The following is a 21,528-nucleotide window of genomic DNA, read 5'->3' on the forward strand; positions in this document are numbered from 1 at the left end:
GAAGCTTTGACGTTTGAACCCAATCCATGATCGCCGTTGGAAAAAGAAGTTTAATATTGGGGATCTTTCAAGCCGCAGAGGCAAGAAATGCCAGATTACCCCTGAGGCGGGAAACTCGACAAGGTCAATTGACTGATGATCATGATCATGCAGCAGAGGCAAGATTAGGGGCCCTGCAGCCATGTTTTGGGCGGCCAGTTGAGTTTGCTTCTGAGGATTATCGATAATCGGGCTGACGGCGACGCGGCCTCCTGAGAGAATGCGGCATATCCCATATCCCCTGAATAGGAGGGATCCCTACAGTACTGTAGGGACAGTACAGTGCAGTCAGTCAGTCGTAGATACTATTTTCCAGCTGCCCGTCTCCTGGGCGCGGCTCGAGTTGTCGACTTGTCCTTCCATGTCCCCCAAAACCTCCCTTTGATGCTCGCTCCCTTCATCCCTTCATCTTCTTCATCTTCTCTTCGACAACCACCGTTTTTCGCGCCAACTCACCCTTCAGTCGATCCTTTGAACCGCGTCGCCCACTTGCTGTGCTGCTGCTATCCGCTGTCGCATGACCTGGGCTATCCATCACTTGTCCCACATCCCATCCATTCCCAATCCCGCCGAGGTCCTCCGCTGTCTCAATTGTCGCTGAGAGGTCGGTCATCTGCCATTACCAACCCCAGCTCCGACCACCCCCCAAGGCTGCATCATTACTCCAGCTTTTCCGTTTCCCCAGCCTGCCTAGATCTTGCAGCGACTGTCAAAGGTCCATCCATCGCGGTGCATCTTGCGCGATATCCGTCTTGTCATCTCCGTGTGATCGCGCCCAGTCGCATCCCGCGTCCTCCGCCCGTACCGCGACACCCTCAGAAATCCATCACTGGACGCTGCGCTGCGCTACACGCCCAAGGTCACTCCTAGGTACCCTGACACTCGCGCTGCCTCTCCCCACTGCCACACCAACCAGGGACCCCAACAAGGCAAATCGGACCCCGTCAGAACTGTCGGTTCTATCTCGACTGACTAGCATTCGCCCAATCTTGCTGATTGTGAGTGGTTGCAGGCCTCACAACTGTTGGAGCCTGGCCTGCCTGGGTTCGCTTCCATTGAATATTCTCAGTGCCTTTGAGACCCTGATTCTGTCTGTCTCTTGAACCACACCCCGGTCACCCGACCCCATTCTCCTCCCTCCCCGTCGTCCCCCGTTCCGCTAGGTTCGAGTCGTTCTCCGCTGGCCTTGCTTGCTTGGAGGTGCCGATGACCTCGCTGCCTCTTCCTCCTTCCGTTCCCTTCACCTCCAAACTTTGTGCAGACGGGCGCTGCTGCTTAACAGCCCCATCCTCCCAAAATTCCTCCCCCAAATTCTTCACGTCTCCCCTCCAACATCCCCTTGCGGACCCTGCCTTCGAGATCTGATAGTCAAAACGACCCCGATTCGCAAGCGACGTCATTGCTCGCCTCGTCCCGCTACGGCGACCACGATCGTGACTACGACTACCAGCACCCCGATACCGCCCGCTCCCAGCGCCGCCGTTCCTACTCCGGCTCCGAGTCGTCCTGGACCGACACGGGTGACATCGGCGAACAGCTCGCCGACAACGACCCCGTTCGCCTTCAGCTCTCCACCGAGATCGAGGACGAGCTGCTGGCTGGCGTCCAGCGTCGACACAAGAATCACAATCAAAAGAGGGTTCGCATCCAGGATTCCCATCACCGCCACCACTCTCACTCACATCCTGCCCTCATTGATAAGGAGGCTATCGAAGTCCCCGACTTCAATCCTAGACCCCCTACTCGTGGTGAACGCATAATTGGCGCCATCATGTCGGGAGGATCAGGTTCCATCCACGGCCTCACGGGCAAGCCCCTGCTGTAAGAGCACTCTCCACCACCGAATCGCCGTCGCGTACTGATTGCCCGCCCAGGTACTTTACCAGTATCTTTGTATCATTAGGCGTTTTCTTGTTCGGGTACGACCAAGGAGTTATGTCGGGAGTGATCACGTAGGTCTTGATATGGATTTTAACAGCTTGTTGAGCCCTCGTTGACAGTTTGCAGTGGTCCGTACTTTATGGATTATTTCGGTCAGCCTTCCAAGGCCTATGTCGGAACTATGGTTGCTATTCTTGAGATTGGTGCCTTTATCACCTCGCTAATGGTTGGCCGTGTTGGAGACATTATTGGACGACGACGTACCATTCTCTACGGATCGTGTATCTTCTTCGTTGGAGGCGCCCTCCAGACCCTAGCCACTTCCATGCCCATGATGATGGTCGGTCGTTTCGTTGCTGGTTTCGGCGTTGGTATGCTCTCGACCATTGTCCCTGTTTACCAGTCCGAGATTTCTCCCCCACACAACAGAGGAAAGCTCGCCTGTATCGAATTCACCGGAAACATTGTTGGCTACACAACCTCTGTTTGGGTCGACTATGGCTGCGGCTTCATTGAGAGTAACCTCTCGTGGCGCATTCCCCTGCTTATGCAGTGCATCATGGGCGCTCTTCTTGGTGTCGGCAGTCTTGTCATTGTCGAGTCGCCTCGGTGAGTACACTTGACTCGTTGAAATGTAGGGTGCTAACCTTTCTAGATGGCTTCTGGACAACGACCACGACGAGGAAGGCATGGTTGTCATTGCTAACCTGTATGGTGGCGGAGACATTCACAACCCCAAGGCTCGAGACGAGTACCGTGAGATCAAGATGGACGTGCTCCTGCAGCGCCAAGAAGGCGAGCGAACCTACCGCGAGATGTTCCGCCGATACAAGACCCGAGTCTTCATTGCCATGTCCGCTCAGGGATTGGCTCAACTCAACGGCATCAACGTCATCTCATACTACGCGCCTTACGTGTTTGAGTCTGCTGGCTGGGTCGGACACGATGCCGTCCTCATGACCGGTTTCAACGGCCTCACATATCTCATGTCAACTATCCCCCCTTGGTACTTGGTTGATCGATGGGGTCGCCGCAAGATCCTTCTCTCGGGCGCAGCAGCCATGGCAATTGCGCTGTCCTGCATCTCGTACTTCTTGTACCTCGACGTCAAGTGGACCCCCCGATTGGTCGTCTTGTTCGTCATGATTTACAATGCTGCGTTTGGTTTCTCATGGGGTCCCATTCCCTGGCTGTACCCACCCGAGATTCTGCCTCTCAGCATCCGTTCCAAGGGTGCCAGTCTGTCAACGGCGACGAACTGGGCTGCCAACTGGCTGGTTGGTGAGATGACGCCTATTCTCCAGGAATGGATCAAGTGGCGCATGTATCTTGTTCATGCGTTCTTCTGTGTTGCCAGTGTGGTTATCGGTAAGTCCATCCTGCTCTAATATGCTAGGGCTCCGCTAATCCTCCCATTAGTTTACTTCATCTACCCCGAGACCTGCGGTGTCCGCCTCGAAGACATGGATTCGCTGTTTGGAGATGCTAGCACCGTGGCAGGCACACCTTCTGTGCATGGGGCGGAAACAAGTTCCCTTATGAGGGCCGGTTCTCCTGTGGGATCCTCTCGGGGATTTAATGGACCCTCGTCGGTCATTCCCCGTCTTTCCCTCGACCCCCCGACTGTTGACGACGACAACAAGTCTCAGATCCAGACCAATGGAGGTGAAGATCGAAGCCTTGGTGGATGGCTGTCAAGGGTGGTCGGCCGGAACAGGTCCGACAGCGGCAGCAGCGCTCAAGGCCGCTATGCGCCTCTGGGACAGCAAGAGGATGGCCGACGTGGTGATTATTAACGGTGTTTACTTGGGGATCGCGTCGATAAAGAGATTCTGCATATAGATGGCGCACGAGGCATTGGCGTGTTGTCACTGGGATAAAGACAGCGCGAACATGCTCAAGTCAGGATAGCGGAGCCAAGTGTGTGGCATGGTATTGGCTGAGTTAGTCTTTGGAGTATTGAATGACACCATACGATAGGTAAGTTTTGAGAGAGATGAAGGTTCTACTAGACCGTTTGGCTTGTATGTATGTATTAGACGGCGACTTTGGATCATTGGTTGTATGGCGAGCACACATCGGTAGTGAGCTATTGGATAGAACGCAGATAATGCAGAACATGGTCCTGAAGTTAGCGATGCTTGGCATGAAGCGAGATAAAAACTCGAGTAATGAGTAGCTATTATTGATGAGTAACTATAAACTTGATCCGAGTGACGACTCAACTGATGTTGCCGAGTTTGAAGCTGGTGTTAGTTCACGGTGCGAAATTGTTGGTGAGATACGTAGATGGTCCGTGCGCTCGATAGAAACTCATTCAACCCACGGCATCTCATGTATAAAAAACTACAATCATCAAGACAACCTGGACTCGGTCATCAGCCATGTCAGAGAGGCGGAATATTATACATGCCTATCGGCACCTCTATCGTTGCCTCCTTCAGGCGGTGCAGTACACGATACCCGCCCGCTTCGTAGTCCGCGACCAGCTGCGCGCCGCCTTCCGCGACCCCGAGTTGAGATACGATCCAAATGCCATCAAGCGGACCATCTGGTTCCTGGAGGCGGCGGCAAGGGAGAAGGGGATGGAGCACAAAATCCTCAAGAACCTCGTCAAGGTGCAGCTCGGGCGGGCGTACCACAGCAGTTGGCAGCCCATGAGGGGGAAAGGTGAGTCCGGGACAAGGCCGAGTTTGAGGATTGGTGCTGACCTTGTGTGTTTAGGACTCCTATGGGTGGAGTTAAAATGACTGCGTATCAACATTACGATATGACGGTGGCTATGCTCAACAAGACAATGGGGTTACTTCTGCGTTGATATCTGAGTACTTTACTTGGACGAGAGCAACGAGGAGGAACCTGATCATGAAGCAGCTAGACTAGGATCATTCGGTTGGTATTCGATGAGAGGACTACCTGAGATGGACTACCGAGTCGAAGGCTGGTTCTCGGCGCATCTAATCTGAGCTGTTAAAAGACTGCTTTCAAGGCAACACCTGAAGGGTTCAGGACCACCCTATCAGAACCGCGGGGGAGCCATCAACGGGGCAGAAAGATCTGTATAGTATCTGTATCACCACATTGGCGGAGCAAAGTCACATCCGCAGACATTCTGGGTAACGGAGCACGATAAACTTGAATACATTCTGAGTCGGGAATTACCCGTCATTCCCAGCACCTAGGGCTCGTCTCGATATTACACATATAATACACTCAAACCATGAGAAGATCCTTGCTAGGCTACCTGAAGCCCTCAACGCCGGAGAAAATGCCAATGCTGTTCCTTTTCAACCACCTCAAACACCACCGCCGCCGCCGCCGCTCTTCCCGGGATGTCGATCAGCGCTGGGCAGGAAGCTCTACTCCTCGCCCGGCACGTCAATGTCGACTCCGAGCTCCTCGAGGAAGACCTGGTTGAGGCTCGAGCCGTCGCGGGCGTAGATCCAGTCGCCGACGGCGGTGCCCTCCTTGTCGCCCTGGCTCTCGCCCAAGACGCACCAGTCGTAGCGCTTGGGGCCCGAGATGGGGGACGACAGCCAGATTTGCTTGTTTGGGGGCTGCTTGTTGATGACGTACGTGCCCTTGTCGGGCCAGCTGATGGTGAGGACACCGGACTGTAGTTGAATCTGTTAGCCGAGGAACCAAGAATGAAGTCATAGTAGAGGAGCTGGACGAACCGAAAACTCGACATCAATATCCTCCCTCTCATCTTGAAGCTCCTCGAACTTGCCCACGACGTTATCAAGGTATTCATCGGCAAGCTCGTGGTACTCGCCATCGGTCAGCTCGGCCACAGCAACGCTCGGCTGGACATCCTCCGACTCATTCAAAGGCTTGGCAGGGTTCTCGGTATCGGGCATGATACCCCTCGTGCGGGCCGGAGCGGTCGAGAAGTAGCTTCGCAGGACGCCGGCGCGGGCGGGAAGGCGGATACGTGATGCGACGGGTGCGAGACGGAAGCTTGAGCGGCAGAAAGGCGTCGATGAGCGGATGGCCCGCGAAGCCAGGCGGGAGGCTTGGGATGCGACTTGACGGGACATTTTTGGGGTTGGCATAAAAATCCAGAGGCGATTACTTTGGGTTTAGAGTGATTGGTTGAAAGATGGTTTACTACCTATCGAGGTGATAGGTACACTTGTTGTGGTGTTGATTGTCAATTGTCGTTGTTCGGTAGGGAAGGCGTGATGCATTCAGCAAGAACAAGCTGAGCTCCCCGCGGTTTGGATTGAGCTCGTGAGGTGCAAGAGCAGCTGGCCAATCATGACGTCGTGTTCCAAAGCAGGTACGTACCATCCCGGTCATCGGCATTGTCAGCGCCGCAAGCACCTCAACAGCCCCACCATCAACCTGCTTCACACTCGCATCTCGACACGCGCCGACTACAGCAAGAGGTGGAATGACGGATTTCAACTCTCAATCATGATTAGTGCTTTCTTGGTCTTCAATGGCCAGGGTCAGCCTCGTCTGACAAAGTTCTATACCCAGCTCGTACGTCTCATCCCTGACCAGCTGCTATCTGTCGCGTGCAACTCACCCATTTCCCCTCTACTAGGAAACGAGTATCCAGCAGCGCCTCATCTCCGAGATCTTTACCCTCGTGTCTAATCGACCGGCCGGATCCTGCAACTTTCTGCCTCTCCCACCGCTGCTTGCCGCCTCCGGTACCTCGCACACCTCGTCAGAGGAGCAGAACGATGTCCCCTCGCTGGTGACATACCGCCACTATGCGACGCTCTTCTTCATCATCATCTCGACCTCGACCGAGTCGCCGCTCGCCCTAATCGACCTGATCCAGGTCTACGTCGAGGCTCTTGACAAGCTTTTCGAGAATGTCTGCGAGTTGGACTTGATCTTCAACTTCGAGACGCTACATGCCACGCTTTCGGAAATGATTATAGGAGGCGTCGTAATAGAAACAAATCTGGACCGCATCGTCGCGGGAGTCAAGGCGCAGGGAACAGTCGCGAAACGACCGGTGAACGAGGGAAGGGGTCCCTCAGGCCTGGGAGCCGGGCTCAGCATGGGCGCTAACTTTGCCTGGACGGGCCGGTGATGATCATGACACTGAATGAGAAGGAAAAGAAGGCATGACAGAGCGGAGTGCAGGATGAGCCTGTCCACCGAGATATCCATACGTGTTATGCCACCACGAGGATAACGCCAGACTCCAAGATTCAATAATATACACAAAGAATCCTTTATTTTGACTCGGACTCGTCTTTGGAGGGAGGTGGAGGGGGTGCGTCTGGACGTCGCTCGAATCTCTTCTCGGGGTCCAGTGTACCGAAGAGGTAGTTTGTCTTTTTTCGAATCTGACAAGATCGTTAGCTTACGATACTGTTTCTTGTTGATTCCATGGACGGACCTCTTCAGACGGCTTGTATTTTTGCCCCCACCACTCAAACTCGGAGTAGAATAGAATCCAAACCATGGCAGCTGATGACCGAGTTAGCCGATGAAGTAGAAGCTTGAAGAATAGACTTACCAACGATGGTCAAGAGTTGGGCCGTCTTGACAGCCTTCTCCCACGTAGGCGAGCGGCTTGCTAGCACAATACGCCTCTTGTACTTCTTCTCAAAGCGGAGTTGCTGCTGGTGGGTGAGCTGCTTAAAGTTGGGCGGCCACACCTTTCGTGCTTTGTATGGGTTGTTCGCAATAGTCAAGGGCGCCCTCTTCAGAAGGGTTTCCTTTGACGAAGCGGCCATGCGCCTGAGTGTCGTTGAAAACATGGCGATTGAACTGCTTGCGACACCGGCTGCTCAATGGCACAAAGTAGAATCGACTCTTGGTGATGGTGTTGCGATTCGATGTTCCGAAAAGTGACGAAAGGCGAGAACGCCACTGCACAGCCACAACAGCCCACGCACTAGCCACATAGCGCTGTCGCCCGTTGCTTCTGCCCCGCGATTTTCACCCCTCCTTCACCCAGGCCCGATTTCGTTCCCTTACAAACCGTGACTCAGAAAATTTCCAAGTGAGATTTCGAGGTATGTAAATTCCAATCTGCCTCTGATTTTTCTTCCCTGAGAAGAAGAGACTGACAGGATTAATTTTGTTACATCGTAGGTCTTGTCGATATCCGACGATGGCTTCAACAGACTCCGTCCCGAAAGCCATGGAGGCTCTGACCATCTCCAAAACCAAGGAACTCAAAGGTGCAGGTCCAATTCTTTGAAATGTGTTGAAATGACTATTCTAACTACTAGCAGACTGAGAAGCGAGACTCTCTGATTGCTATCGAAAAGAAGTATCAGGAGAAATGGCAGCAGGACCGTGTCTTCCAGCCCGATGCTCCCTCGACCGACGAGATCCCCCTCCACTCCATCTCCGCCGCCGAGCTGCGTGAGCAGCAGCCCAAGTTCTTCGGATGCATGGCCTACCCCTACATGAACGGCACCCTGCATGCCGGCCACTCGTTCTCGGTCAGCAAGGTCGAGTTCGCTGCTGGTGTCGCCAGAATGCAGGGCAAGCGCGCCCTGTTCCCCATGGGATTCCACTGCACAGGCATGCCCATCAAGGCCTGTGCCGATAAGCTGGTCAACGAGATCAAGCTCTTCGGCCGAGACTTCCAGGACTACAAGGAGGAGGAGTCTGTCGTGGAGGACAAGGCTCCCGCTGCCAAGCAGACCAAGGAGGACGTGACCAAGTTCACTGCTAAGAAGGGCAAGGCCGCGGCCAAGACCGTCAAGATGAAGTACCAGTTCCAAATCATGCAGGCGATCGGCATCCCTACCGAGGAGATTCACCTGTTTGCCGACCCTCAGTACTGGCTCGAGTTCTTCCCTCCCCTGGCTATCCGAGACCTGACCAACTTTGGTTGCCGTATCGACTGGCGCCGATCTTTCGTCACCACCGATGCCAACCCTTACTACGATGCCTTTGTCCGATGGCAGATGAACCGTCTGAAGGAGCTCGACAAGATCAAGTTTGGCAAGCGATACACCATCTACTCGATCAAGGATGGCCAGCCTTGCATGGACCACGACCGAGCCGAGGGTGAGGCTGTCGGTCCTCAGGAGTACACTGCTCTCAAGCTCAAGGTCTTGGAGTGGGCTCCCAAGGCTGCCGAGACTCTTAATGGCAAGCTCCCTGAGGGATCCAACGTCTTCCTTGTTCCCGCGACTCTGCGTCCCGAGACCATGTACGGCCAGACTTGCTGTTTCGTCGGGCCCAAGATCACCTACGGTGTCTTCAAGGCCAACGAGACCGACTACTACGTTGTGACCGACCGAGCTGCGCGCAACATGGCTTACCAGGGCATCTTTGCTACCGAGGGTGTCATCGAGAAGGCGGCAGAGATCGTCGGCTCTGACATCGTGGGCAGTCTGATCCATGCTCCCCTCTCCCTGCACAAGGAAGGTGTGCGCGTTCTGCCTATGGAGACAGTTCTTCCCACAAAGGGCACTGGTGTTGTCACCTCGGTGCCTTCCGACAGCCCCGACGACTTTGCTACTGTGACGGACCTGGCGAAGAAGGCCGATTACTACGGTATCCAGAAGGAGTGGGCTGAGCTGGAAATCTTCCCCATCATTGACACTCCTACCTACGGCGATCTGTGCGCACCTTTCCTGGTCAAGAAGCTCAAGATTGCGTCTCCCAAGGACACCAAGCAGCTTGAGGAAGCCAAGGAGCTTGCGTACAAGGAGGGCTTCTACCAGGGTACCATGAAGGTCGGCGACTTTAAGGGAGAGAAGGTTGAGGTTGCCAAGCCCAAGGTCCGGACGCAGCTGATTGAGGCTGGTGAGGCCTTCGCCTACTCGGAGCCTGAGCGCAAGGTTGTCAGCCGATCTGGTGACGACTGCATTGTTGCTCTTATGGACCAGTGGTACCTTGACTACGGTGAGGAGGCGTGGAAGCAGACGGCCCTCAAGTGGGTTGACAATGCCGACGGCAAGGGTCTGGAGACTTATACCCCCGAGACCAAGAACGGTTTCGAGAGTGTGCTGAACTGGCTGAACCAGTGGGCATGCGCCCGTAGCTTTGGCCTGGGCTCCAAGCTGCCCTGGGATCCTCAGTTCCTGGTCGAGAGTCTGAGTGACTCGACCGTCTACATGGCTTACTACACCATCGCACACTATCTCCACAACGATCTCTTCGGTCGAACAAAGGGCAAGGGCAACATTGGCCCTGAGCAGATGATCGACGAGGTCTGGGATTACCTCTTCTGCCGCCGCGAACTCAGCGACGACATCCTGAGCAGCAGCAAGATCCCCAAGGAGACCCTGGAGAGCATGCGCCGCGAGTTTGAGTACTTTTACCCTCTGGACGTGCGAGTATCCGGAAAGGATCTCATCCCCAACCATCTTACCTTCTTCCTTTACGTGCATCTGGCCATCTTCCCACCGGAGTACTGGCCCCGAGGTGTGCGTGCCAACGGCCATCTGATGCTGAACGGCGAGAAGATGAGCAAGAGTACCGGAAACTTCATGACCCTCCGTGACCTGACCCTCAAGTACGGTGCCGACGCGTCCCGTATTGCGCTGGCGGACGCTGGTGATGGTGTCAATGATGCCAACTTTGAGGAGGATGTCGCCGACAACAACATTCTGCGACTGTTTACTCTGAAGGAGTGGTGCGAGGAGATGGTGCAGAACCAGGACGAGCTTCGCAGCGGCGAGATCAACTCGTTCCAGGACGCTCTCTTCAGCAACGACCTGAACGCGATTTCCAAGGAAGCCGTGGAGCAGTTCGCCAACACCAACTACAAGCTGGCGCTCAAGGCTGGCCTGTACGAGCTGACAAGTGCTCGTGACTTTTACCGTGAGGCGTGCGCGGCTGCCAACCTCAAGATGCACAAGGACCTCGTCCTCCGGTATATCGAGGTGCAGGCTCTGCTGCTGGCGGTCATCGCTCCTCACTGGTCGGAGTACATCTGGCTCGAGGTCCTTAAGAAGGAGGGCACCATCCACAACGCACGCTTCCCCGAGGTGGGTGAGGTGGATGCGGCTCTGTCAGCGAAGCGAGACTACGTACGAAACACTGCCTCGAGCGTCAACTCTGCGGAGGGACTGCAGCTGAAGAAGAAGGCCAAGGGCAAGGAGACGTCGTTTGACCCCAAGAAGCCCAAGAAGCTCACCGTCTTTGTGACGGACAAGTTCCCCGCGTGGCAGGCCAAGTACATTGATCTGCTGAAGGAGATGTGGGATCCCGAGACCAAGTCGGTCAACGACAAGCAGCTCAACGGCAAGATTGGCAAGATGGGAGAGATGAAGAAGGCTATGCCATTTGTGCAGAACCTGAAGAGGCGTCTCCAGGCGGGCGAGCCTGCCAGCGCTGTGCTGGAGCAGAAGCTGGCTTTCGACGAAAAGGAGACACTGCTGCAGATGGTGGCTGGACTGAAGCGAACGGGCGGCCTCGTTGCATGCGACATCCTATCGGTGGAGGAGGGCGGCAAGAAGGGAGTCAACCTGGCGGACGGAAAGGAGGTGGAGATTTCTGTGCCGGTGGCCGAGAATGCAGTTCCTGGCGTGCCAACCTTCTTCTTTGAGAACGTGGAGGCCTGAGATGATGCATCAAGGAGCGGAAGAAGAGTCGGTTCCCCGTTAAAACAATGTTAGACATACAGTGGCTGCTACGTGATAAACAATGGATGGGTTACGTGTGAGTGGATCGGGATCTAAAAAAAAAAAAGAAGTGCCGATCAGGCATGCTAGAGAAAGGCTTGTTTTTTTTTTCACTCCTGTCTTCTCCTTTTGCGGCGCTTGTGCGTGCGTTGCATGTGCATGTGCCATTGCTGCTGGAAACCCCGTGTTATGTGGGCGACCCTTGTAAGTTCGGGATGTGGAAGATGGGGGTTGGTTGGAGCTGGAGCAAGTATGTACTGAGTATGAAAAGATGCAAAAAGACAATATCAAGGATTACGTGTGCATGAATGAGGAATCAAATCACATCAGGGATATCTCTCAACTACAGTATCTGTATCCGTACATACAGTACAGAGTGTAAAATCAAGGAGGTTGAAAGCTCTGATCAGGGGGCGTCTCAGTTCTGTAACATGGAATGCCCACATGCCTTTGACTCGACTCTGTTGCCCGGGGAAGGAATCCATACAGCCATGGATATCATGGATGTCGATATCAACCAATATCAACATCCATGAAAGCCCACATCACATCAGGAGAGACAAGCACTACCGGCAGCGAGTGTTTTGTGGTCTGTGGGTAAACAGAACACACGTCCCTTGACCTTCCTTGGTCGTCCAACCATTGCCTCAGATAAAACAAACTTGATCCCCTTTACGCGCAATGTCGACCTTTGCAAGGCCCGTGTTGTGGGCCCGACCCCCCATTTACCATCTTGAACAGACAATGAATGGAAGGGTGTAAAAGTTGTAAGGACCACTCCCCCCTTGAACCGCTCGCCCGTGCTGCAAGGTTCACCCCGTGGCTGGACCATGGCTTTTCAAGTTTCCGTCTTTGGGAAGCCGATCGCCATGCTTTTTCTTAGTGCGTTGCGAAAAGAATCCCTGAATTTTCTGGCTTGCGCGTCAGAACCATAGATTATGGAAATGGAAGGAGAGGGAAGAAAAAGAGGATCTGCAATAGCCCCGAACGCCAGAACATGGGTGGGCTGAAGCGAGAGCCACTTATCGGACCCTAGTTCCTAGATTCTTCACAGTATTACTACGTAGTTGATCAAGTTATTAGGGGATTTTCAGGGATGGCATGAGATGGGCAATAAGTTGGCAACCGCTATTTGCGTGGGAAAAGGGAATTTCGACCCAGTTGTTTTTGCCATGTTTAGAAACTCGGGGTCCCTCCCTCCTCCTTCTTAGTCAGGAAAGCTTGCGCAAGCAAAGAACGCATCCCGCCTCCACCCTCCACCAGAGTGAACCACAGCCATTGCCACCCACACCGAGCCCACAGATTCGCAGCCAAGCCATGTCGACAGAGTGGCTCCCATGACGCAAGGTTTGGGTCGACTCTGTTGGCCTGGCACGACGGCTCAACCTTGTTTCTGGCCCGTCGGAAATACACCTTGGTCCCCCCGCCGCCAGGTACAGTTGCAGCAGCGGCAGAAGCAGCAACAGCCTGTCGATGCGTTTGTTGTGCGTGCGGTACGGTGAGCTTCTCCTGCATGGCGGCTGATAGTCCTCCGGTTGGTCTAGCAACAGCAGCGCCATCGATGCGGCGGTCACAGACCGGACACGGCGCGAGGCTGGGGTGTGTGTAAGGCGGCTGTTCTGTTGGTTAATGCGAGGCATCCGTGGCTGGCCATTGCATTTTGACGCGGCTGGCACGGCTCGGACTGTACACTCACCTACCTGCTACGTAGTATACGCACACTGTACAGTCCAGTATTGCATTGCCAGAATGAAAACAAGTGGAGCTGGCCACCGGTCCAACTTCCATCTTGAGGCCCCGGGAGAGGGTTGAATAGTGGGTGGCTTGCCGTTGGGATGATGCAACCGCCCCCTGGGGCTGGTATCATGCAAAGTACCTACGGATACTCGACACCCAGAGCCCGATCCTTATCCTTGTGAGCTTGCGAGGTATATAGGAGTCCAGAGTTCCTCCCTCTGCCTCTCGAATAACTCACTCCTCAAACAACCCATCTCAGAAACCACAGTCGTTATCCAACAGAGTCTTTCGTTTTCGACAAACCAGTCCGAGCAAGACCAAAAACTCTACAACCCGAACCCGTTTTCTTTAAACAACAAGCCCACAACAACCTTCAACATGCGTTTCGCTCCCATCTTCGCTCTCGTCGCTGTTGCGGCTGCTGCTCAGACTCCCGTCGGCACTCCCGGCCCCATTGCCACTCCTGGTCGTTAGTCCAACCCTCTCCGAACATCACGATATATATCACGACAACTAACACTCTATTCAACAGCTCACACCAACGGCACCAAGCCCACTGGCACTGGCTCCGGCTCTGAGCCCACCGGTGTCCCCAGCCCCAACGGCGCCATCTCCTTCGGTGCCCAGGCCGGTCTCGCCGGTGCTGTCGGTGCTGTCGCCGTCGTCCTTGCCCTGTAAATCTTGGAAACTTGTCAAAGGGTGGCATGTATATGGATGGATAGGATACGGATATGGGGCACGGTTGGATTCGTCCCTAGACGTGCTGGTGCGCGCATAACTTTCGATTGGATTTAGACCGGGAACACGATCGTCCGGGCTAGACTAGATAGATCAATGAAGCGAGATCGCTTCCGACATATTTAATACTAATTGTCAATACCAATCTCGGCAGGGACTTGGCCTGTGAATGTGATTGTGACATGTCCAGTTCCTCTCCTGACTCATTTGTAGTATATTGCATACAACTGAATATTTGAATGCTGTTGAGCGTGTCTGATAGTCTCCATGGTCTGAGGATCGAACATTGTTGTAGAGGCCTAATCGCGACCGGCGCTGCTATGGCCGGGAATCATTCTGTTCTGGCTTGTCCGAGACGATTGGTTCTGGTCGTCCTATCGAGTTGATATATTGAACCGAACATGCTCTGAAGCCTTGAGATCTCTGAACTATTTCTTCCTTGATCGGCGATCCTCATCCAGTGTCCGTAAGTACCCAGGGGGGTGACGCGAGTGCTCGGTGACTCTGACTCCCCGTCCTGTCGGCATTGCCTCTGCGGGAGGTCCGGGCAGATGTGGTCCATCTAAGCGGCGGCGCAGGCTTATTCCCTGCCGCACTTGCAGCTGTGTGCCACTGTTCTCAGACCTGAATCTTTGCGAGGACCGAAATAGAAAACCTCGGGGAGAAGGGCTCGGCGCTTGGTATTTGTCATGATCGTGGGACAGTTTAGGCGGCAATGGGGATCTGGCCGCCCGAGGGACCCGAAGTAGGAGGCTTTGGTAGGTCGTCCTGAAAAGAAGTCAGACATAAAATGCAGCGTGAGAGATCGGACCGACATACCAAGTCAAAGATGACACGGATCATGAGGCTGCAGCTAGGACACACAGCAATGTCCTGCTCGTCCAGCAGGTCGTCGAGGGCGATTTGAAACTTGTCGCCGCAAGGGCAGGGGTAGTGGTAGACGCCGAGAGCCTCGTCAAAGGTCATATCCTCGATCTCGATCTCATCGTAGATGGAAATGTTCTCGTCGTCAGACATTTTGGCGGCTTCGTTCGGATTCAAGCGTGAGAGGAAAGGTTAGTTGCTGGAGATTTATTTGATCATGAGAGCAAAAAAGTTGCCCCGCGATGCGACGACGACCAAAAATTCATTTACCCCCGCGGAATGTGGCTGCTGTAAAGTGTGGCTGGTGTCTTTTCCGGGGTGGCATGCTCTGTGGCTGGTTTTCCCCCATTCTAATGGCAATCACATGCCGAGCGCAGCGTGTGAAAGTGTGGGGAGAACGGGTTCATTGCACTTGCCCCAGACTCATCGGCCGAGGGAGCTTCTGCATGGAACACCACCACATGGCCATTTTCGATTCATGTATTCTTCTTCCTTTAACTTCTTCAACATTTGACTTGTTCCCTTCTTTTTCATATCAAGTTGTAGATCCTCGTCGCGTCACGTCTTTGTCCTCATCCTCAGAATTGCCGAATCGGGATCCGATTTCCTAATGCGCCGCGCTGGCCTCGGTAGGCTTGTGACGTGACGTCGATTCGCCTTGTCTCCCCTCACAGCCTCGACGACCTCGCAAAGTCTGGATTTTTCGAGCATCTCCCAGGAGATTCAAAACGCGCGACACTTGAATCCTACGGGCCGTAGAGTATTAACTCTACAACGCGCCCATCATGGCGTCCCAGTCGAAGCTCGCGCTGCCGGGCGATCGCACTCTCCGCGGCCTCATCTCCCGGCTGACTGGCCTCTACGTCTCTAACCGCACTCGCATCTCCCGCGCCGTGTGGATAACCCTCTTCATCGCCCTCGCCAACCGTATCCGCAATGCCATTTCCGAGCAAAAAGCTGCCTCGGCGCGTGAAGCCGCCCAGCGCGCAGCCCGTCGCGGTACCACGTCGAGCGGCAGCGAAGAGACGCCGCGAAAGAAGGTCGAACTAAACCGCGAGTTTTTCCGTTCGCTATTACGGCTTCTAAAGATTGTCGTCCCCGGATGGCGCAGCAAGGAGGCAAGGCTGTTGATGAGCCACAGCTTCTTCCTGGTTCTGAGGACACTGATCAGTTTGCGCGTCGCCGAGATGGATGGCGCCATCGTCAAGGCCCTGGTAAAGGGCAACGGGAAGGAATTCTTGAAGCGCATAGTATGGTGGATGCTGATCGCTGTACCTGCTACCTTTACAAATTCCATGGTGAGCTGGTCCCGACTTATTGTTAGGCCATATACTAAACGCTTCGCAGCTATCCTATCATCAAGCCGAGCTGTCTCTCAAGTACCGAACGCGGCTTACACAGTTTATCCACGATAAATACCTCTCCAACTTGACCTTTTATGGTATATCGGCCTTGGACGACCGAATAAAGAACCCTGATCAGTTGATCGCAGTCGATGTGTCCAAGTTCTCGAATAGCTTGGCTGAGTTGTATAGCAATCTTGCCAAGCCCATGCTCGACATGGTGAGTTCACCTACTCTATTCTTGTTGTGTTTCTCGCTGACCAAATTCAGACCATCTATACATACTCTCTCTCCAAGAGCGTTGGTGGAGAGGGTGTTGTGTTCATGTCACTCCTCGTCCAGCTCTCAGCTAACGTCATGAGAGCGCTCACTCCACCATTCGGCAAGTATGTCGCTGATGAAGCCAGGCTGGAGGGCGAGTTCCGCTTCCAACATTCGCGCCTCATTGATTATAGCGAAGAAATCGCCTTGTACGGTGGTCACAGCGTTGAGAAGGACACCTTGGACAAGGGCTACTTCACCCTTATCAAGCACGTCAACTACATTCTACGGAGGCGGTTCTATCATGGTTTCATGGAGGACTTTGTCATCAAGTACTTCTGGGGCGCCCTTGGTCTCTTGCTCTGCAGTGTCCCCGTCTTCATCAAGATGCCTGGCCATATCGCAATGAACATGGGTGACCGAACAGAGGCATTCGTCACCAACAGACGAATGCTGCTCTCTGCATCAGACGCCTTTGGACGCATAATGTTCTCATACAGGGAAGTGATGGAGTTGGCAGGATATACATCAAGAGTTGCGACCCTACTCGATGTCATGGATGATGTCCAGTCCGGACACTTCGAGAAGAAGTTGGTGTCCTCTTCGGGCACAGAGGATAACGAGGCTGTCCTCAAAGGACGGGGAACCGTCCACGAGAGCGAAGATATCACCTTTATTGATGTGTAAGTGGAGGTAATCTGGTGCTGCTTGAATCCAGCTAACACTCAACCTCAACAGACCCATCATCTCTCCCAATGGCGATGTGCTGGTCAAGGCATTGTCCTTTACCCTCAAGCATGGAGACCATCTCCTTGTCGTCGGCCCCAACGGCTGTGGCAAGTCATCTCTCTTCCGCATCCTAGGCGGACTCTGGCCTGTCTACGGAGGCACTGTATATAAGCCACCGTTCCACGCCATCTTCTACATCCCCCAGCGACCCTACCTTTCCCGAGGATCCCTTCGCCAGCAGATCATCTATCCCGACTCTCTCCGCCAGATGCGCGCCCGCGGTGTCACTGATGCAGATCTCCTCGGCTACCTCAAGACGCTCGGCCTCGAGCACCTCCCCGAGATGTATGACGAGGGCTGGGATGCTGAGGCGGAATGGCGCGACGTGCTCTCGGGCGGTCTTCAGCAGCGCGTGGCCATGGCTCGCCTGTTCTACCATCGCCCCAAGTACGCCATCCTCGACGAGTGTACGAGTAGCGTTACCCTCGAGACGGAAAAGGCCATGTACGACACGGCAAAGGCCCTTGGCGTCACACTCATGACGGTGAGCCATCGCCGCAGCCTGTGGAAGTATCACTCGCACATCCTCCAGTTCGATGGCCAGGGCCACTATGTCTTCACCCGACTCGACGCTGAGCGACGCCTCAAGCTCGAAGATGAACGTGAGGAGCTCGAGGTCCGGCTGCGGCAGGTGCCCGAGCTGGAGCGTCGGATTGCCGAGTTGACTGCTGCTTGAGGAGTGTAGGCTGGCGTGGAGGGCGATGTAGCGAACATGGCAGTGAATACCCAGGGGTGATTGTGTATTTGAAGTAGTATTTTCATTTGGGAGTTGTTATTAGCATTGACATGGGTTTGGTTACATCTCTGGTAGGGATCAATGTACTCTATGGCACTTTAATCTTTTGCCGAGGCGAATGAAGGATTTAGGGGTCATGCTTGAAATCGAGGTCCCCTCTACTCTTATTCACGTTGATGCAATGTTAGGGTGTTTGGCTTCCACAACGATGGTGGCCTGGTAAATATTATATCATGTCGCTAACTCCATTCCGCCTGAAGGGTATCTCGGGGCAAATCTGATCCAATATCATACAACATCCTGTGTCTCCCCACTTTCAATTCCCATTCATTCCGTGCTTTCACCTTCATAGTCCTCAAGGTTATCTGGATGGTAGCGACATGTGCGCTTGTGAACGCTATTGTCATTCTTCATGATCTCGCGGTGGTTCGCGCCGCACTCGAAGCAGAACTCGTGTTTGCACTTGATGCCTGCGAAGGTCAGTTATTGAACCGCCGTCATGTGTGCGTCAAGTTTCAGATTAGGCCGCGCCAGTGCAGTAGTTGTTGTGTCTGCGGTCCCAGGTCTGGTCGCAGGCCCAGCAGAATTCAAAACGGCACTTGATGCCTGTGATGGTTGTTTAGCATCCAAGGGTAAAAGCGAGAGACGAGTCTCGTGCCAACGCACCATCAAGGGCAGGGTTGAGCCTCAGGGGGACAACGGGGATCAACTTACAAGTCATGTGTGAACTATCACTAGGTTAGCACATCTGTCCATAGGAGTAACAGAAGGTTGTACATACCAGCCCCTGTTCTTCTCGATAGCCCACCCGCACCCGGGGCAAGGCTTCGTTGTTTGGCTCACGGTAGCCCGGCTCTGTTCCTCCTCCCGCTTCCTTCTGGCGGCGATTTGGCGTGCCAGCTTGGCTGCCTTTTGAGCTTGCTCCCTCTCCTTTCGTTCTCTTTCTTCCTGGCGCCTCCGCTCAGCCTGATCCTCAGCCAATAGCCCCTGTGCCATAGCTCTGTCAGCCTCCAACTGAGCTCGCTGGGCTTCCGACCATTTCTCATTCTCAATCTCGAGGTTAGAGCGAAAGTTTTCAGGGTCGGCGAGGAGCTGGTCGTATTCGTCGCAACTCAAGGTCTGGTGCCACGCAACATTGTGATGGAAACATGAGCGATGGCTACAGTGAAGACAAGTAACAATCGGCTGCTCAGAGCCCGAGTCGTGGATCTGACCAGAGCCACAGCCGGAAGTGCACCATATAAAGTTTTCAGCTTCCGACATAGCAGCCCGAAGTGCCAAGGTCTCGTATCTAGTTCAAGTCAGCATTACCCAGCACTATATAAATGTTCCTTGACATACCTCGTAAACGTCTGGTTATGAGCATATCTCTGTATGTCGGCATACTCTAGTAGTTCACGGCATTCAGGACACCTGATCTCGGTCCAGAGCTTGCTACTCAAGTCCGACTCAATAGACAGCTGAATACAATCAAGGCATGTACTCGGAGGGTGGGTGCATGACGACGTTATCGAGAAACGAGGGAAGGCATTAGCTCCCTTAGTCTCTGTACAAACCAAACACTCCACGTCGCCGGTGCTCGCCTCTGCTGGTATTCGCTGGTGGGTGACAATCACATCAGATGAGTCGGGGGCTTTCTGATATCGCTGGCCAAAGCTGTAAATAGTACAATTTCTTAGTAAACTCCAAGACAGAATGTGGTATAGAGCAACCAAGAGCAGAACAAGATAACGACGGGGAAGGCTGCATAACGCATAACGAAACTCATGCCGCAACAGATGGCACAAAACAGCCTGGAAGCCATCAACTAGAAGGCACCTGACATTGGCGGCATCGAAGGGAGGGGGAATCTTCGCGAGACCTACCTGAAATCATCAGCGACGTCATCCGCAGACTGATCCAGCTGGCGGAGGGATGCCGGTGTCTTGGCATCATCCGGCTGCTGAAACCGGGCAACGTACGGGTTAACTAAAGAAGAAGAAGAGGAAGACGCAACCGCAGGCCGAGTGGGGAGGGGGTAACGTTTCGTCTCTTTGATGGGGGCTCGTGAATGTCGTCGGCGTCGACACCGAGATCGGTGAGGTTGAGGATTGATGGTGCCACGGGCCCGTACCCTCTTCTTGGCGCAGGGGAGGTTTCCTGAGTAGGCGGTGTTTCCGGTGTTGCGACGGTGCTTGAGAGAGTGCCCGAGGTGAACTCGTCGTCGTCGAGAAGAGAGGGCACATGATAGCGGAAAGCCGGTCTGAAAGAGGAACTCGGAGGGGCAGGACCCGAGTCCAGGGTTTGTGTCGTTGCTGGTGTACGCGAAGAAGAAGCAGTAGAATGTCGCGACACTGGCCGTGAAGGGGTGCGTAGAGAATTGGAGGTTCGGGCTTGACTGTTGCGCTGCTCTCGACGCTGTTCCTCGTCCGACTCCTCGTCATCCACAAGCCAGATGGAGTCATCGTCATCACCGAAGCCACCCATGATATCAGGGTTCACCCGCCCATATCTGCCTGCTGTCCCAGCGAACATGTTGTTCTTGAGTGGAGTGGCCTCGATATAGGGCACGTATTTAGGCGCGAAGGGATCTGGCGCCGCAGGGTCTGGCGCTGGTGGTTGATGCGCGGGAGCTTGATCCAATAGATGGTCTTGTTGGTGGTCGTCTCGAGGTTGCTGCTCCTGCTCTTGTCCTTGTCCTTGCTCTCGCTCCTGTTGATTTTGCTCAGGCCGCGTCGAGGCAGTAGAGGGGGCATAGAGCGATGTTGATGGTTGTGAGTATGGAGGAGGTGGAGGTGGAGGTGGGATATAGCGAGCCGGACCAGGAGCTGAAGTGTCGGCAGGTGAAGGTGGAACAGGCAGGTCCGGTACAGGCTCCGTGTCTGCCGCCTTCTTCTTGCGGAAAACGCCAGATGCCCTATTTTTGAAAGAGCGCAGCATGTCTTGGTTGAGCTACCGTTTCAAATGGGCGCCTATTCTCCGCTGTTTGATGATGGTTCCAAGAGATGAAAGTAAGAAAGGATGAACGGGTGAGTGCAGATGGAGTGAGGGGCGATGAAAGCTGGGACATATGCAGCAGAGCAGCAGTGACGGGTACAAGCAGAGATCAATGTCAATCAATCAGCACATCCCAGAAACGTTGCGATTGAGCAGCATGCCGGCAGCCGTAACCATTGGTGCAGGTGAAAGTTGATGAATTGAATAATTCGGCTCAAGATGTGGTGAGAGAGGGTTGGTAGAGTTGGTAGCTGCCTGAGGTAGCCTTGAGCTCTTACCAGGTGATGATAGGACTTTGTTTAGCTCATGTGTCTCAAGGCACGATCAGCCTCTGGAGCTTCAAGGACAACCTCCAAGCTCGATGCACCAGGCCCCCTGCCTGTCGCTCAACTTGGCAAAACGGAGATGCCTTACCCCGCTGGGCTGATTTTGCGGCGCACTCCAAGAGTTTGTGTTGGCTCGCAAACTATCCGCCCGCCTTGAGAGGGGGAGTCTCGTTCAGCTTTGCTGCGCCTGGGGCCTTGCATCCACACCCCCATTCAAAGTACCGGTACATACATGCGGAATCATCCCTCTGAACCACTACACAGCCGTGGCCAAA

At 54.2% G+C, this 21,528-nt stretch overlaps 11 protein-coding genes across 11 annotated transcripts; 6 read left to right on the forward strand and 5 right to left on the reverse strand.

Moving 5' to 3' along the window:
* Nucleotides 1-1,245: 1,245 nt before the first annotated feature.
* Nucleotides 1,246-3,716, forward strand: MRS44_002716 (uncharacterized protein; the record flags this gene model as incomplete). The annotated part of the gene is made up of 6 exons (XM_065622933.1): nucleotides 1,246-1,272; nucleotides 1,322-1,860; nucleotides 1,914-1,991; nucleotides 2,047-2,529; nucleotides 2,576-3,288; nucleotides 3,340-3,716. 6 exons carry the CDS (start codon nucleotides 1,246-1,248, stop codon nucleotides 3,714-3,716), a joined length of 2,217 nt encoding a protein of 738 aa, XP_065479005.1.
* Nucleotides 3,717-4,304: 588 nt separating this feature from the next.
* Nucleotides 4,305-4,670, forward strand: MRS44_002717 (uncharacterized protein; the record flags this gene model as incomplete). Its single annotated transcript, XM_046275206.2, has 2 exons — nucleotides 4,305-4,590; nucleotides 4,645-4,670. The coding sequence occupies 2 exons, from the start codon at nucleotides 4,305-4,307 to the stop codon at nucleotides 4,668-4,670; spliced, it is 312 nt and encodes a 103-aa protein (XP_046136826.2).
* Nucleotides 4,671-5,279: 609 nt separating this feature from the next.
* On the reverse strand, nucleotides 5,280-5,960 carry MRS44_002718 (uncharacterized protein; the record flags this gene model as incomplete). Its single annotated transcript, XM_065622934.1, has 2 exons — nucleotides 5,280-5,546; nucleotides 5,598-5,960. 2 exons carry the CDS (start codon nucleotides 5,958-5,960, stop codon nucleotides 5,280-5,282), a joined length of 630 nt encoding a protein of 209 aa, XP_065479006.1.
* A 220-nt stretch (nucleotides 5,961-6,180) lies between these two features.
* MRS44_002719 (uncharacterized protein) lies at nucleotides 6,181-6,973 on the forward strand (the record flags this gene model as incomplete). Its single annotated transcript, XM_046275208.2, has 2 exons — nucleotides 6,181-6,408; nucleotides 6,473-6,973. 2 exons carry the CDS (start codon nucleotides 6,181-6,183, stop codon nucleotides 6,971-6,973), a joined length of 729 nt encoding a protein of 242 aa, XP_046136828.2.
* A 145-nt stretch (nucleotides 6,974-7,118) lies between these two features.
* Nucleotides 7,119-7,649, reverse strand: MRS44_002720 (uncharacterized protein; the record flags this gene model as incomplete). Its single annotated transcript, XM_065622935.1, has 3 exons — nucleotides 7,119-7,232; nucleotides 7,286-7,356; nucleotides 7,406-7,649. The coding sequence occupies 3 exons, from the start codon at nucleotides 7,647-7,649 to the stop codon at nucleotides 7,119-7,121; spliced, it is 429 nt and encodes a 142-aa protein (XP_065479007.1).
* A 356-nt stretch (nucleotides 7,650-8,005) lies between these two features.
* Nucleotides 8,006-11,423, forward strand: MRS44_002721 (uncharacterized protein; the record flags this gene model as incomplete). Its single annotated transcript, XM_065622936.1, has 2 exons — nucleotides 8,006-8,075; nucleotides 8,143-11,423. The coding sequence occupies 2 exons, from the start codon at nucleotides 8,006-8,008 to the stop codon at nucleotides 11,421-11,423; spliced, it is 3,351 nt and encodes a 1,116-aa protein (XP_065479008.1).
* Nucleotides 11,424-12,659: 1,236 nt separating this feature from the next.
* On the reverse strand, nucleotides 12,660-13,271 carry MRS44_002722 (uncharacterized protein; the record flags this gene model as incomplete). The annotated part of the gene is made up of 2 exons (XM_065622937.1): nucleotides 12,660-13,077; nucleotides 13,180-13,271. 2 exons carry the CDS (start codon nucleotides 13,269-13,271, stop codon nucleotides 12,660-12,662), a joined length of 510 nt encoding a protein of 169 aa, XP_065479009.1.
* A 327-nt stretch (nucleotides 13,272-13,598) lies between these two features.
* On the forward strand, nucleotides 13,599-13,898 carry MRS44_002723 (uncharacterized protein; the record flags this gene model as incomplete). The annotated part of the gene is made up of 2 exons (XM_046268161.2): nucleotides 13,599-13,689; nucleotides 13,753-13,898. 2 exons carry the CDS (start codon nucleotides 13,599-13,601, stop codon nucleotides 13,896-13,898), a joined length of 237 nt encoding a protein of 78 aa, XP_046136832.2.
* Nucleotides 13,899-14,663: 765 nt separating this feature from the next.
* MRS44_002724 (uncharacterized protein) lies at nucleotides 14,664-14,975 on the reverse strand (the record flags this gene model as incomplete). Its single annotated transcript, XM_046280762.1, has 2 exons — nucleotides 14,664-14,726; nucleotides 14,778-14,975. The coding sequence occupies 2 exons, from the start codon at nucleotides 14,973-14,975 to the stop codon at nucleotides 14,664-14,666; spliced, it is 261 nt and encodes an 86-aa protein (XP_046136833.1).
* Nucleotides 14,976-15,607: 632 nt separating this feature from the next.
* Nucleotides 15,608-17,891, forward strand: MRS44_002725 (uncharacterized protein; the record flags this gene model as incomplete). Its single annotated transcript, XM_046268162.2, has 4 exons — nucleotides 15,608-16,120; nucleotides 16,170-16,385; nucleotides 16,436-17,109; nucleotides 17,165-17,891. The coding sequence occupies 4 exons, from the start codon at nucleotides 15,608-15,610 to the stop codon at nucleotides 17,889-17,891; spliced, it is 2,130 nt and encodes a 709-aa protein (XP_046136834.1).
* A 387-nt stretch (nucleotides 17,892-18,278) lies between these two features.
* On the reverse strand, nucleotides 18,279-20,870 carry MRS44_002726 (uncharacterized protein; the record flags this gene model as incomplete). Its single annotated transcript, XM_065622938.1, has 5 exons — nucleotides 18,279-18,421; nucleotides 18,666-18,679; nucleotides 18,733-19,242; nucleotides 19,293-19,607; nucleotides 19,921-20,870. The coding sequence occupies 5 exons, from the start codon at nucleotides 20,868-20,870 to the stop codon at nucleotides 18,279-18,281; spliced, it is 1,932 nt and encodes a 643-aa protein (XP_065479010.1).
* Nucleotides 20,871-21,528: the final 658 nt, after the last annotated feature.

Source organism: Fusarium solani (assembly GCF_023522795.1).
Source record: "Fusarium solani strain SB1 chromosome Unknown bctg00000001, whole genome shotgun sequence".
NCBI lineage: Eukaryota > Fungi > Ascomycota > Sordariomycetes > Hypocreales > Nectriaceae > Fusarium > Fusarium solani.